Consider the following 14,652-nt stretch of genomic DNA (forward strand, 5'->3'; position numbering starts at 1 on the left):
CAGGAAAAGGCGCAAAGCTACACAGAGAAACCAGTCTCGAAAAACCAAAAGAAAAGAAAAGAAACATTTAATTGGGGCTGGCTTACATTTTCAAATGTTTTTAGTCCATTATCCTCATAGTGAGAAGCATGGCAGCATGCAGGCAGACATGGTACTGGAGAAGGAGCTAAGAGATCTACATCTTGGTCAGCAGGCAGCAGGAGAAGACTTCCACACTGGATGTAGCTTGAGAATATGAGACCTCAAAGCCTTCTTTTTGTTAAAAGACACACTTCTTTTAACAAGGCTCCACCTATTCCAACAAGGCCCCACCTCCTAACAGTGCCATTCCCTATGAGCCAAGCATTCACACACATGAGTCTGTGGGGGCCATTCCTGTTCAAACCACCACACTTCTCATAACTTTAAAGTGAGCTGGCTCTAATCATCTTTTCTTTTCTTTTTACTTGGTGGTCCCCTGGAGTTCAATTCTGGTTGAACAAGTTTCAAGGTCAAGCCATACATTTGTCTTAACTTTTTCAGGCTGGGGCTTTCTGTAGCTCAATTGATAGTTAATTGCCAAGCATACATGAAGGTCTGGGTTGGATCTCCAACCCTCCATAAAATGGGTGTGGTGATATACATATAATCTCAGCATTTTGGAGGAGGAGGTCAAAAGTTGAAGGTCATCTTCAACTACATAGGAAGTTCAAGGACAGCCTCTGATACATAAGACCTTGTCTCAAAAAGAGGGGTTAACTCTAAGTAGGCAGTCTCAGATATCTTAGTAACAGAGCTCAAATATGATGTCATCATGTGAGGACCTGACAAGGGAAGCATCCCTTCCTCCTGGCCATCTCCATTCTCATGCTTCTCTGCACTGGACACTCAGCATATACTTCTGCCTTCACCAGCCCTTCTGAGACTTCAACACCTCTGACCTTGGTATTACCCAGCTTTTCAATGCAGGTGCTTCTCTATTTTAAAAAAAAAAAAAAATCCCCCAAACCATCCCTACATCATTCCAGGTTACCAGATGAAAGGCTAACGTGGCTGTGAGTGTACATGTCCCCTAGACGTCTCTGGATTTATAGTGCTGCCTTTTCCAAGGATTTTGAGAGAGGCCAGATACGTAAGAGGATGTGAATAGGGAGTAAGTGGTACTTAGTCCTCTTTAACAAGGTAAAAGCCAGGAGGAGAATCTTCATGGTATGGAGAGTTCATGTCTTGGCTAGACTTTTACCTTGCTCTTTCTCCCCCACTTAAAACTTGGTGAAGCTTTTATTGTGTTACCAAGTCATAATAAGCCTTATTTTAATGGTGATGTCCAAATCGTTTTACTTCACAAAGACTGTATCCTCCTAAAAGTAGAATGGCTAAGTAAAATAGATGAATTAGTATTGAAATTAACATTTTTCTTCTCTGATTTTAGGGATTGGTTGGTTTGGTGTTAGGGACTGAACTCAAGACCTTGTCTGGCTAGGCAAGCCCTCTACTGCTAAGCTATATATACCCTAATCCTAAATTTTATTTTTTCTGATATTTTTATGGGTAGGGTTTCATTTTACTTGTAAGAGTTATTATTTTGACATTTATTTATATATTTTGTGTATGTGTGTGTCATGTGTCTATGTGAAGGTAAGGAGGAGAGTTTATGGGTGTGTGTTCTCTCCTACCATGTGAATTTCAGGGGTTAACTCAGGTCATCAGGCTTGAGGTCAGTCAACTTTACCCTCTGAGTCATCTAGAATTTTAATTTTAATAAGAATAGTGAGGGAAATCAAAACACAACTATTGGGATGGGGATGGGGATGTTGCCCGTGGTTGTAGCACTTGCCTAACATATGTCATGGCCTGGGGTTGCCCTAGCAACAAGTGCATACAAGGTTCAACTTTCTACGGGTGTTAATATAAGTCACTAAGTCTAGCAAGTCTGCTGCAAGCCCTCCAAAAAAAAGGTAACAATTTTCAACCGCATTTAGCTTGTATTGAAAATCAATGGTTGAGGTGAAGGATGTAACTTTATATGGTCCTGGGTTTAATCTAACCCAGCCTTAGGAAAAAATTAAAAGAATTAATGTGCACAATTGAAGGACTATACTTATGCCAAATATGGAATAATCATTGGCCTGCTAGTGAGGAAGTTGCCCCTGGGTTAAGAACTTGACTTCTAGTTCCAAGTCTGCTCATTAATTGAGCTCCTGGGGGCAGGTAATGAGGAGACAAGTTTCTGTATAGCCCTGGCTGTCCTGGAACTCACTATGTACACCAGACTGACCTTGAACGCAAAGTGATCCATGTACTTCTGCCTCTTGAATGCTGAGATTAAAGGCATGAGCTACCACACCTGGATTATGTAGCAACTTTTTAAGTTTCAGGTTTTGTACAAGGATTAGGAACCCTAGAAATGGACTTAGAAAGTGGCTCAGCAGTTAGGAGCACTTGCTATTCTTCTCAGCACCCACATGGTGGCTCACACCCTCCTGTAACGGCAGATCTGTGATATCCAGTGTTCCTTCCAGCCTCTGGGCACCCAAACACATATAGCTGACACACCACAGGCTCACAGAGTGCATATAAATATTTTTTTCAAAGTCACATGGATCTTGTTTTTAGAGTTCTCTGATGTGCCTCTCCACACCCCATGTCCCATAAGTTTTATTATTTAACACAAAAAAAAATTTCTTACAATAGGGGATTTCTTCCATTCTAGCCTGTTTTCCAAAGTACTTGTGGATTGGATAAGCAATATATGTGAAAACAAAATTGTAAACAATTTAAAAATACATGGAGGTGGCATGGAATACAAACTTTGGAACTTGGCGTGGTGGTACACATAATTCCTAAAACTAGGAGGTGGAGACAGGAAGATTAGGACTTCAAGGCTATCCTCAGCTACATACTAAATTTGAAGCTAGCCTAGAGTACATTAGACCCCGTCACAAACAAAAACAAAAGCCAGTTAACTGCAAAGCATTGTTTTTAAGATACTTGGAATGACATTTTATTTACTTTGCTAGGAAACATGAGCAGAAATCATTATCCCCCTGAGACTTGGTTTTGCTTTTAAATATATGTGAGTTTTCTTTATGAAGTGTTCATAAAGGCAAGAGATCCTGACTTGGTTATTTTCCGTGAAAACAATAGTGCTTAACTTTCTAAATTAAAAAAAAAAAACAAAAAAACCAACGTTTTAAGTGGAATGACCAGAGGATAGGAAAGATGCTTTCCTAGCTCACCGGCTGGCCTGTGCTTTGTTCTAGCTGCAGCACATTGTCAGCGATGAGGTCTGTGTGCAGGTTACTGACCTGTACTTGGCAGAAAACAATAACGGAGCCACCGGAGGCCAGCTGAACACTCAGACATCAAGGAGCCTTCTGGAGTCAACGTACCAGCGGAAAGCAGAGCAGCTTATGTCAGATGAGAACTGCTTTAAGGTAAGAGTTACTCGTGGAGCCAGCTGCCGCCGCCGTTCATCTCCGAAAACAAGTCTGTGTTGGACAGTCTGCTTCTGATCCTTTCCTGCCGTTCACTCCTTCATTCACTTGTTGGTTATGTGTATGTGTTTTGAGTACAGGTTTGAGTGTGTATGCATGTGTGTGCTCATGGTCTGCTGCAGGAGGTGTACACCTTACAGGTTTTGTGTCTCCCCCACCACCTTCCTTTTCTTTGTTTTTTTAATAGTCTGTCTCATTGGCCTGGAGCTCCCTGAATTTTCCCTGGTGGGCTGGCTTTCTCTCCAGTGCTGTGAGTACGAGCCAGAGTTGTATATGAGTACTGGGAATCAAATCAGATCCCCGTGCTTATTTGGCAGCGAGCACTTTACCAACTGAGCTTCTGCCCAGTTACTTTGGTTGCATTAAAAAAACAAAACAAAACCCAAACAATAAAAAATAAAAAAAAAACAAACTTTGTTGGTCTTAGAGCTTTTAAAAAACTACAATGCTAGCTGGGTGGCTAGCATTAAAATCACACATGGAGGTTTATTCTTACTTATGAATGCTTGGCCTTCCTTAGTTTGGCTTGTTTCTAGCAAGCTTTCCTTTTCTTAAATTACCCCATCTACCTTTTACTTCTGGGCTTGTCACGTTCTCTTACTCTTGTGAATCTTACTCTTCTTACTCTCTGGCTTGCTGTGTAGCTGGTGGTTGGGCTGGCCGCTGGTGTCCTCCGCCTTCTTTGGCTACTCCCTTTTCTCTCCCAGATTCTCCTATTTATTCTCTCTGCCTGCCAGCCCTGCCTGTTTCTTTCTCCTGCCTCACTATTGGCCGTTCAGCTCTTTATTGGACCATCAGGTGTTTTAGACAGAGGAACACAGCTTCACAGAGTTAAACAAAAGTAACACACCTTAAAATACTATTTTACAACATGTTCCCAGCCGCTGAGCTGTCTGTTTAGCCCCTTGAAAATGCACATTTTAAAAGAGCTGGTTTAATTATTCATTCCCCAGGATCATCAACACAGTTTTTACAGCTACTTTGTTCTCCCTTCCCCTCATCTTCCCTTCTGGTGTTTTTTTTTGTTGTTGTTTTTTTTTTTTTTTGTTTGTTTGTTTTTTTTATGAGACAGGGTCTAGCTATGTAACACAGGCTATTTTTAAATTATAGATCCTCCTTCCTCAACCTCCAGAATGATGGCATTACATTGTAGATATGACCACTGTGTCCGGCTGTATTTCATTGGGATGTAGATTAGTTATAGAATACTTGGACTGCATTTGTGAAGCCCTGAGCTATTCCTACCTCACTTCTGGAATCCTAGCACTCAAGAGGTTAAATTTAGGAAGATCAGAAATTCAAGGTCACCCTCCTTACTCACCTCACCCATAAAAGAAATGCCTATAATTGGGTATATCAGGTAGTTTTTATTGTAATAGGTAACTATAAAAACAAGTAATAAGAAACAAACCCACATGTCTAACACACTGTGGAATTAAATTGCAGCCTCTTGTGAATACTGCATGGCGTTTATATTACAATTCCTCAAAATTAAATACAGCTAAGCCAACAATCGTGGTTAAAGAAAACTTTTTACCCCAACAACTCAGGAGGCAGAGGCAGGTGGATCTCTGTGAGCTCCAGGCCAACCTGCTCTGCATAGTGAGTTCCAGGACAACCAGGGCTACATAAGAGAACCCTGTCTCAAAAAAAAATAAATAAGCACAGCCTGCTATGGTCCTGGGAGCTGAGAGGAGGGTGAAGTGTTGAATCACTTGCACAGTGTGTAATGTAGCATGTTGTATTGCTCTTACTGTTTTGTTTGTCTCAGATTTGTTTTAGGTTAACTATATTATTTTTGCTAGATTTTAAGTTTTAGGAACAGATTAGGGTTTTTGTGTTTTTTTTAAATAGCCTCTCTAAAAGGCATACTGCAAGCCAGTCAGCTTCCATCTTGCTGCACATGCCAGAATTGTAACATGGCCTTTCATAATCCTCGAATTCTAGTTTCTTTCTGTGTCAATGAAGAAGGTTGAAATTAAGTTTGCTTTTTTATTTTTACTTTTTGAGATAGAGTTATCAAGCTGTCTTTAAACTGCCACGTCACAGGTGACCATATTTTAGCCTTTGAGCATCTTGCCTCCACATTCTTGGTTCTAGAATTAAAGCAGTGTCCTGCTGTGGCCAACTTACCACAAATTTATTCGTGAGAAATGGAATTGCCCATGGGAATTTTATTTTATTTTTTTTATTTTATGTGGGTGTTTTGCCTGCGTGGATGTATAATTTTCTTATCTTCAGTAAACTGAGTCAGGACATTGAGAAAGCCAAGGTTCCAGAAAAGGACAGCTGTTGACAGGTTTCTATAAAATATGGCATATAACTGCCCTTATCAGTGTTTTGATTTATAAATGAATGTTTTTAAAATCATACACATTATTAGCAAAGTATTAGAATCCAGAATTTCAAATATGACTGATGCCATTGTAAGAACACTTGGTTTGTTTGTGGCTCTGTATTTAGCCCAGGTTTGTCTGAAACTGACTCTAGGCCATTCTGTTGGCAGTCTTCTTGCCTGGCCTCCTCTGTTCTGGAATTACAGGCATGCACCACCACACCCAGCTTAACAGAACTTTCTAAAGACTGTTGTGTGTGACAGGAGCCAGGTCTGTCCTCCCACTGTGTGGACTTCAGGGTTTAAGCTCAGGTTGTCAGCTTGTCAGTAAGGACCTTTACCCACTGAGCCATCCTGCTAGTCCAACAGAACATTCTTTGTAATTTCTTTCAATTTTTCATTTTTGAAAATTTCACACATGAATACTATGTTTATATCATTTCTACCCCTTTCTTTCCCCCTTTTAATTTCTCCTGTGTTCTTCCCACTTGCTCTCTTTAATTTTCAGTCATGTGTGACTACAACCCATGGAATCCATTTGGTGTTACTTAGATGTGTACGTATATTTAGGACTGACCACCTGGGGTAACCTATCAGAGGGCTTGTCACTGGAGAAAATAGGTTCTCCCTCTCTCAGCAGCCATTGACTACCTGTATGTAGCTCTTCCATCTAATGATGGGCCTTTGTGAAATTTTCCCCTCTACCGTGGAATACCAGCTGACGTCATTATGCAGGTCTTGAGTAGGTAACCCTATTTTTGAGATTTCATAGATGTGGCTTCCCTGTTATGTCTAGAAGACACTATCTCAACACTCATCCCCTGGTCTTCTGGCTCTTACATTCTTTTCGACTCTTCTTTCTTCATCTTTCCTGAATGAACCTTACGTGTAGGGCTTGCATTGCAGATCTATCAGCTGGGGTCAGGCATACCGTGGTCAGTCATGTTCTGCATTTTGACCAGTTGTGGCTCTTTGTAGTAGTCCTACCTGCTGCAGGAGGAGGCTTCTCTGATAAGGGCTGAGAGCTCCACTTTGACCTAGATTGGATTGGGGTGTGAGCTGTGTAACCTGAGCAAATGAACAGTTACTAACTTAAAAATTGTTTTTAAGATGTATTTTTATGTGTAAGGATGCTTTGACTTCATGTATGTTTCTATACCATCTGCATGCAATGCCCTCAGAGGCCAAAAGAGGACATTGTATCCTCTGGAACTGGAGTTACCACCATGTGTCAAACCCAGGTACTCTAGAAGAACAGCCAGGGCTCTTAACTTCTGAGCCATCTCTGCAGTCCCACTTTATCTTTTTTTAATCAGCAGCTTTTCAATATCCCCATCTTTTTTGTTGGAACAAAATTTTATTTATTTTTTTAAATAATTTATTTTTATTTTCTGTGCATTGATGTTTTGCCTGCATGTATGTCTATGTGAGGCAGTTGTTAGCTGCCATATGGGTGCTGGGAATTGAACCCGGGTCCTCTGGAAGAGCAGTCAGTGCTCTTAACAACTGAGCCATCTCTCCAGCCCTGGAACAAAATTTTAGAATTTTAATACCTTTCCACCTACAGTATGACAATCTAGGTTTATAGCCCTAGAAATTTTGTTTATGCTCTGCTTCTGTTTTCAGCTAATGTTCATTCAAAGTCAAGGCCAGGTTCAGCTGACCATTGAGCTTCTGGACACAGAAGAGGAGAACTCAGATGACCCTGTGGAAGCAGAGGTATGGACAAGTACATTGCACATAGAGCTTGCCAAGTCCCTGAATTCTGGGGGGTTCTGAAGCTCCTTAGGGTTCCTGTGATTATGTTTTTAGGATTTACTTTTATGTTATTGTATTTATTTGTTTATTTATTTATTTTTGAAACAGGGTCTCTCTGTATAGGCCTGGCTGTCCTGGAACTTGCTCTATAGACCAGGCTGGCTTAGAACTCAGATATCCACTTGCCTTTGCCTCCCGAGTGCTGAGGTTAAAGGCGTGTGCTACTACCACTGATTTAGGATCTGTGTGTGTGTGTGTGTGTGTGTGTGTGTGTGTGTGTGTGTGTGTGTGTGTGTGTGTGTGTGTGTTATGGGTGCTGGGAACAGAACTTGGAGCCTCTAAAGAGTACCAAGTACTCTTAACCACTCAGGCATCTCAAGCCCTCCAGAAGTTGTTCTCACGGTTATTTAGAGTGTAGGTTATTCCAACTAAGTCTATCCATATTCACTTTGGAGGCTGCAGTGGTCGTAGCTGTTTAGGGTCAATGCCTCCCCTTTCTTCCTCAGTAAATACGGTTGGCAGCTTAACTTTTCCTTTTGTTTTTGTTTTCCTCTAAATGACTATAAACAGTAAATGAGATGCTTTTGTTTGTTTTGTGGTATCATTTGATATAGTATCATGTTTACTTACTTTTTTAAAAAAGATTTACTTATTTATTATGTATACAGTGTATCCCCTACAGGCCAGAAGAGGGCAATAGATCTCATTACAGATGGTTGTGAGCCATCATGTGGTTGCTGGGAATTGAATTTAGGACCTCTGGAAGGGCAGCCAGTGCTCTTAGCCTCTGAGCCATCTCTTCAGCCCTCATATTTACTTTTTTGTTTTGTTTTTTTGAGACAGGGTTTCTCTGTGTAGTCCTGGCTGTCCTGGAACTGGTTTTATAGACCAGTTTGGCCTTGAACACACAGAGATCCACCGGTCTTTGCCTCCCAAGTGCTGGGATTAAAGATGTGAGCTACCACCACACTGTGAACCCAGGAGTTTTTGACTCGGGTAATATATTGTCATTGGTCTGCAATAATAATATAAAAAGGGGCCAGGCCACATAGATGATGTTCTGAAGAATAAGAAGAGACCATTTGGCTTATGTTTGCCAAAACCTTACATTTTTTTCAAGAGTTGCCAGAATTCTACATATTAATGTGGAAGGTTATCGGTGATACTGTTCTGCAGTTGTGGGTGCAACCCCCGAGCAAGACCCCCATAGAGCAAAGCACAGGGGTTTATTGATAACAAGCAAGCCCGGGCTTGCTCTGTGTCCAGTACTGACACAGTGGGTGAAGGAGGACGGCCCTGAGCTTTCAGGGTGCTACAAGCCTTTGCATCATATAACCTTTGAATTTACTAGTTGGGGGTTACAGTTATCATTTTTGGGCAGGCCTGGACAAGTCCCAGGCTTTGTTCTTGAGCTACCATGGGTGCTGGCTGGGCAAGCACGTGTACTGACTGTGGGGGCTGACTCAGTGGCCCAGACTCTGTCCTTTTGCTGCCTCACATGTTTACATTGACTCATGCATGTAGCTCTTAAGTTGGTGAGGGGTTCCAAGCAGTCGGAGTACGTACAGAAAAGGAACTACTGCAAGGAATGTCTTTTGTTTATGGCCCTTCCAGAAACTGCTTGCTCAAATCTCAGGAAACTTAAATGAGGCTGATCTCTGAGAGAAGACTGAGCAGCCTGTCATGGCATCTGCTTGGTCCTTTCACAGTTTCTACCAATTTAGTTTTGATATCCACCTCAAATGTACTATCTTGCCTGGCCAACAGTTTAAATATGTATTTCAATACCAAGTAACAAGCATGTTCTTGAAAGGGCATTACTTTTTAGTTTTATAGTTCTGGGGTTCAAAGGCAATCACTTTACCACTGAGCTATAACCTGAGTGACCTCCCTTTTTTGGATAGGCTCTTTCCATATGGCCTTCACTGGCCTCAAGTTTGCACTCATCTATCTGAGTCTCCAAGGTGCTGGAATTATTTTTGTATACTACCACACTAGGCTGTTTTGTTCTTGAAATCTGTAGTCTGTACATTTTGTGGCAGGATTAGACTCCTGATGTAGCTGTTTTTATGATCTTTCTCTTATGTTTCTCTTCCTAGCGTTGGTCAGACTATGTGGAACGATATATGAGTTCTGATACTACATCTCCTGAACTTCGAGAACATCTGGCACAGAAACCAGTATTTCTCCCAAGGCAAGTCTGCAAAGTCACTGCTGGTGGTAATATATACTGTTCACAGCTTGGGCGGGGGGCAGAGAGCGGCTTCAGACTCTTGGTTTCCTATATTGTTCATCTGTTCTCTCTTGAGGATGGCATTAGAGCATTTGCTGGCTTACCTGTAAAATCCCCAGCATTCAAGAGGTGAAAGCATTAGAGAACCTGTAGTCCTCACTCCATCAGACGGAGTGTGTGTCCATGGAGTAATAGTCATTCACTAGCAGGACTCGGCATACAGCCATACTCAGAACTACAGTTGTCACAAGGAAATACAGAGCAGAATCAGGAAATGAAAGAATTCGAGGGAGCTACATATAAGCTCCTAAGAGTCCTCTTCCAGCACAGTCATGTAAGTCATACAATTCCTCAAAACCAGTATTGTGTTTGGAGAACTGCCTCCCAGAGAAGCTCATTAAACTGAATGCCAAAAAAAGGCTTTTTATTGAGCTTGACATGAAGTCACCTTCTCCAGCCAAGTGGTGATGGCACATACTGTTGATCCCAGCACTGAGGAGGCAGAGGCAGGCAGATCTCTGGGTTCGAGGCCAGCCTGGTCTACAGAGTAAATTCTAAGACAGCCAAGGCTACACATAGAAACTCTGTCTTCCTATCTTGAAGGGGAAAAAAAAGAGAAGTAGAGACCTTCTTCATGGCATGTACCAAAATTCCAGATGGAAGAATAAAAAGTTTGAGTTCAGTGAACCACTTTTGTGGTTTTGTGGATGGTAGAAAGGGCCGCAAATCTCTTGTAGCTACTGTGTAATTGTTTTCTGTATGGAACTTTAAAGTTTTCCTCATATACAGGCAAGCTTAATGCTAATCCTTTAGTTTTGAAAACTATTTTAGAAGTAGAAATTGGGTAGAAGAACCAGGTATGTAATTTATACCTGTAATCATGGTACTCAGGAAGTTCCAGCACAAGGATTTCTGGGACTTCAACACTAGCCTGGGCTACAGTATACAATCCTTCTGTGTTAATCAGGGTTCTCTAGAGGAACAGAATTTACAGAATGAGCCTCTCTATGTATATAGAAAAGGGATTTATTGGAATAGCTTTCAGGCTGCGGTCCAGTTAATGTAACAATGGCTGCCGATGAATGGAAGGTCCAAGAACCCAGTAGTTGTTTGATCCACAAGGCTGGATGTCTCAGCTGGTGTTCAGTACACGCCAGCATTTCAAAGAAGTGGCTCTAATGCTAGTGAAGGAATAGACTTGATACAGCAAGGCCAGAGCAAGCGGCCAGGAGCAAAAGCTTCCTTCCTTATATAGGCATCCATCAGAAGTGTGGCCCAGATCAGAGATGGGTCTTCTCAGCTCAAAAGATCTGGATTAAAGGGGTGTCTTCCTACCTCAAAGACCCGGATTAGAAGTAGATCTTCCCCCTTTAAATTAAGCAAAAGTCCCTTGCAGGTGTGTCCTCCTGCATGTTGTAGGTTTTAGTTAATTCCAGATAGTCTAGTTGAGAAGCACATCATACCTTCTAAAAACAAAAGGAGTAGGGTGGATTTTCCTTTTAAAACTTTGAGATTAAAATCTATTTTAGAGCCAGGCATGGTAGCACACACTTTTTTAATCCCAGCACTCATCATGTCACGTTTTGAGATTTATTTGTTTGGTTGGTTTTTGTGATTTTCAGACAGGGTCTCATTATGTAGTCCTGGTTGTCCTGGAACTCAGTAGGTAAACCAGACTGGTCCTGAACTCAGAGAGATCACTTGCCTCTGCTTTCCAGATGCTGGGATTAGAGCCGTGTGTCACCACACCCAGCAAAGCATGACTTTTTTTTTTTTTTTTTTTTTTTTTTTTTTTTTTGGTTTTTCGAGACAGGGTTTCTCTGTGTAGCTTTGCGCCTTTCCTGGAACTCACTTGGTAGCCCAGGCTGGCCTCGAACTCACAGAGATCCTCCTGCCTCTGCCTCCCGAGTGCTGGGATTAAAGGCGTGCGCCACCACCGCCCGGCCCAACTTTTAAAAGAGCCATATTTTGGTTTTCAATGATCTGTCTGTCAGCTGAGGAGGTGGGTAGGTATGTACAGGTATGTGCATGTGTTATAGAGCACATGTCGAAATCAGAGGACAACTAACTTGTGGGAGGTGGTTCTTCACTTCCACCCTGTGGGTCCCAGAGATTGAACTCCATTTGATGTGCCTGTCAGCAAGTGCTGAGCCAACTCAGCAGCCCTGACTCCTTGTCTTTGGGGCCTTTATGCATTCTTAGGGCTTAAGTTCCCAAGAAAATTTGTATTCATTGTTAATCATGCTAGTTGTGTTTGCCATATTAGAGATTAAAACTGAAAAACGTCTGGGCAGGGTGTCACATATGCCTTTAATTCCAGCATTTGGGAGGAAGAGACAAGTGGATCTCAGTGAGGTTGAAGTCAGCCTGATCTACAAAGTGAGTTCCAGAATAGCCAGGATTGTCACACAGAGAAACCCTGTCTTGAAAAAACAAAAATAAACAAAACAAAACCTGAAAAAAAGAGTTAGTAGCATGCTTGCTTAGTAGGCACAAAGCTCTGTTTGACCCCTAGGCTGTATCAAGTAGGCGTGGTGGTGAATGATTGAATCCCAGCACTCATACAGGAAGATGAGAAATGAACATCATCCTTAGAGGTCAGACCCTGTCTCAAACCAACAAAAAGCTAAGATACAAAGCCCACTGTGTTTTCATAAATGATCTTACTGCAAAGCTAATTTAAAACAAATCTTTTTAATATAAATGAAGAAATTGTAGCCTTACTTGTGTATAGAGCTGTAGAGTATTTTCAGATGGTTGTGGGTCCTGTTCTTTGACAGGCATTCTGCAAGTGAGTGGGCCAGATGGTAGAAAATGCTTGTTGAGCATGCCTGATAGACCTGAATTCCATACAAAGTCCATGGACAGAGATCACAGATTCCCAGAAGTCATCCATCCTCTTGAGTCCACACATACATGTGCACACACATGCTGTTAAGTTTCTCAGAAGACTTGACAAGTGGTCGTAGGCAGTGTCTGAGCTTCTTCATATGGCGCTGGCAACACAGTGGCTGTCGGGTCCTTGAGTAAATGGTTTTCATAGACGACGTTGTAACTTCTTAGATGATTAGTTATTGAGGAGGCATTAACCTTGTTGAGTATACTAAATAAATATCTATGTGTTTTACATTATCCCTCCAAAAGTCACCTTTGTTTCTGCTGGTGCTATTAGGCTCATCACAGACAAGTTTCAAGTACTGGAAAGCCATAGAGCTTATGGTAGTTATTGTCAGTTTATCAAAAGCTCAAGTTTATTCAAAAGTTCCAATCTTATTGGCAATAAATAGGTCGTTTTCCTTGAAGTAATGTGTACTTTTCAGAAAATAGCTTGCATGTTCCCAGGGCTAAATTTTGATTCCGTTGTCTTTCATTTGTAAGTCTGGTAATTGCTCACATACCTTTCAAGAATATTTTCTTCCTTCAATACACAAAGGGGCCGCATGGGTGATTCCCATTTTACCACAGGACACACTAAAAAGATGGAGATAGAGGACTGGAGAGATGGCTCAGTGGTTAAGATCACTGGTTGCTCTTCCAGAGGACCTAGGTTCAATTCTCAGCACCCACATGATGCTTCAAAATCAATTGTAACTGGGGAATCTTCCCACTGCAGTGTATGAAGACGGTGAACAGACCAACCACTCATAAAAATAAACTCCCCCCCCCACCTCCCCCAGCTGAAGACTGAACCCAGGGCCTTGTGTTTGCTAGACAAGCACTCTACCACTGAGCTAAATCCCCAACCCCAAAATAAACATTTTTTAAAAAGACAAAAGGTTTTATAAACAATGTAACTACTGTATTATGTCCATTTTTTTAAAGTAAAATCAGTTTTGTTTGGTGTCCATCTGTGATCAGAAAATACAAAGGTTTCTGAGTATGATTTGTAGTCCCCAGAAAAATTTCTCCCCCGCCCTCTCCTCCTCCCTCCCTCCCTCCCTCCCTCTCTCTCCCTTTCCCCCCCTCTCTCCCCCTCTCCCTCTCTCTCCCTCCCTCCCTCCCTCCCTCCCTTTCTCTCTCTCCCCCTCCCCCTCCCTTCCTCCCTCCCTCTCTCCCTCCCCCCCTCTCCCACTCTCTCCCCCCCTCTTGCCCCCCTCTCCCTCTCTTTCCCTCTCTGTCTCTCTCTTTTCTAGACAAGGTTTCTTTGTGTATCAGCCCTGGCTGTCCTGGAACTCACCCTGTAGACCAGGCTGGCCTCAGACTCACAGAGATCATCCTGCCTCTGCCTCCCGAGTGCTGGGACTAAAGGTGTGTGCACCCCCACAAAGACAGGCTATTTATACTGCCAAGGCTGGCCTCCAGCTCTTAACCCTGAGTGCTGAGATTACAGTTAGCCCTACTGTGCTCAGTCTTTTCACCATTACACTGCCAATCTAGATGTAGTGGAAGGGACAAGTAATATTTGCTATTTGGAAAATAGTTTTGATTGCATACTGCTCTTAGAAGAATCTTAAGAATTGCTATCACGGGCCAGTATACACAACTGCTCACTTACTTAGGGAATGGTTTTTGTATTTTGTATTTTTAAAGACCTTGAGGTAAGGTCTTCTTTCCTTGTAGCCCAGGCTGACCTGGAACTCAGTCCTCCTGCCTCTGCCTCCTGAGGTACTGGGATTATAGGCCTGAACCACTACACTCAGGTTTGTGTTTTTAGTAGCAAAGTATGAGGCACAATGTAATTGTCTAGCTGACTGTTTTTCTCCAGTAGAGACTAGAAAGAGGTTCTAAGCACCATCCCCAACCCTTCCTGGATCCATTGATTGGAACAATCGTCTTTACTTTGTATATAGATAGTAATAGGACATCTGGAAAAGATGTAAAATAGCCCTTCAAGTAATTTTCTGTTACCT

General features: G+C 42.1%; 1 protein-coding gene across 7 annotated transcripts in view; it reads left to right on the forward strand.

Annotated features, from left to right (window-relative positions):
* Positions 1–14,652, forward strand: part of Sin3a (SIN3 transcription regulator family member A) — a 67,883-nt gene that overhangs the window by 49,789 nt on the left and 3,442 nt on the right. For all 7 annotated transcript variants that reach the window (XM_076576355.1, XM_076576359.1, XM_076576354.1 and 4 more), the window contains exons 17-19: positions 3,243–3,416; positions 7,438–7,530; positions 9,669–9,763. In XM_076576355.1, the coding sequence (XP_076432470.1) occupies positions 3,243–3,416; positions 7,438–7,530; positions 9,669–9,763 (362 nt within the window). The remainder of the gene's footprint in view (positions 1–3,242; positions 3,417–7,437; positions 7,531–9,668; positions 9,764–14,652) is intronic.

The sequence above is a fragment of the Peromyscus maniculatus genome, chromosome 7 (genome assembly GCF_049852395.1).
Source record: "Peromyscus maniculatus bairdii isolate BWxNUB_F1_BW_parent chromosome 7, HU_Pman_BW_mat_3.1, whole genome shotgun sequence".
NCBI classification, from domain to species: domain Eukaryota; kingdom Metazoa; phylum Chordata; class Mammalia; order Rodentia; family Cricetidae; genus Peromyscus; species Peromyscus maniculatus.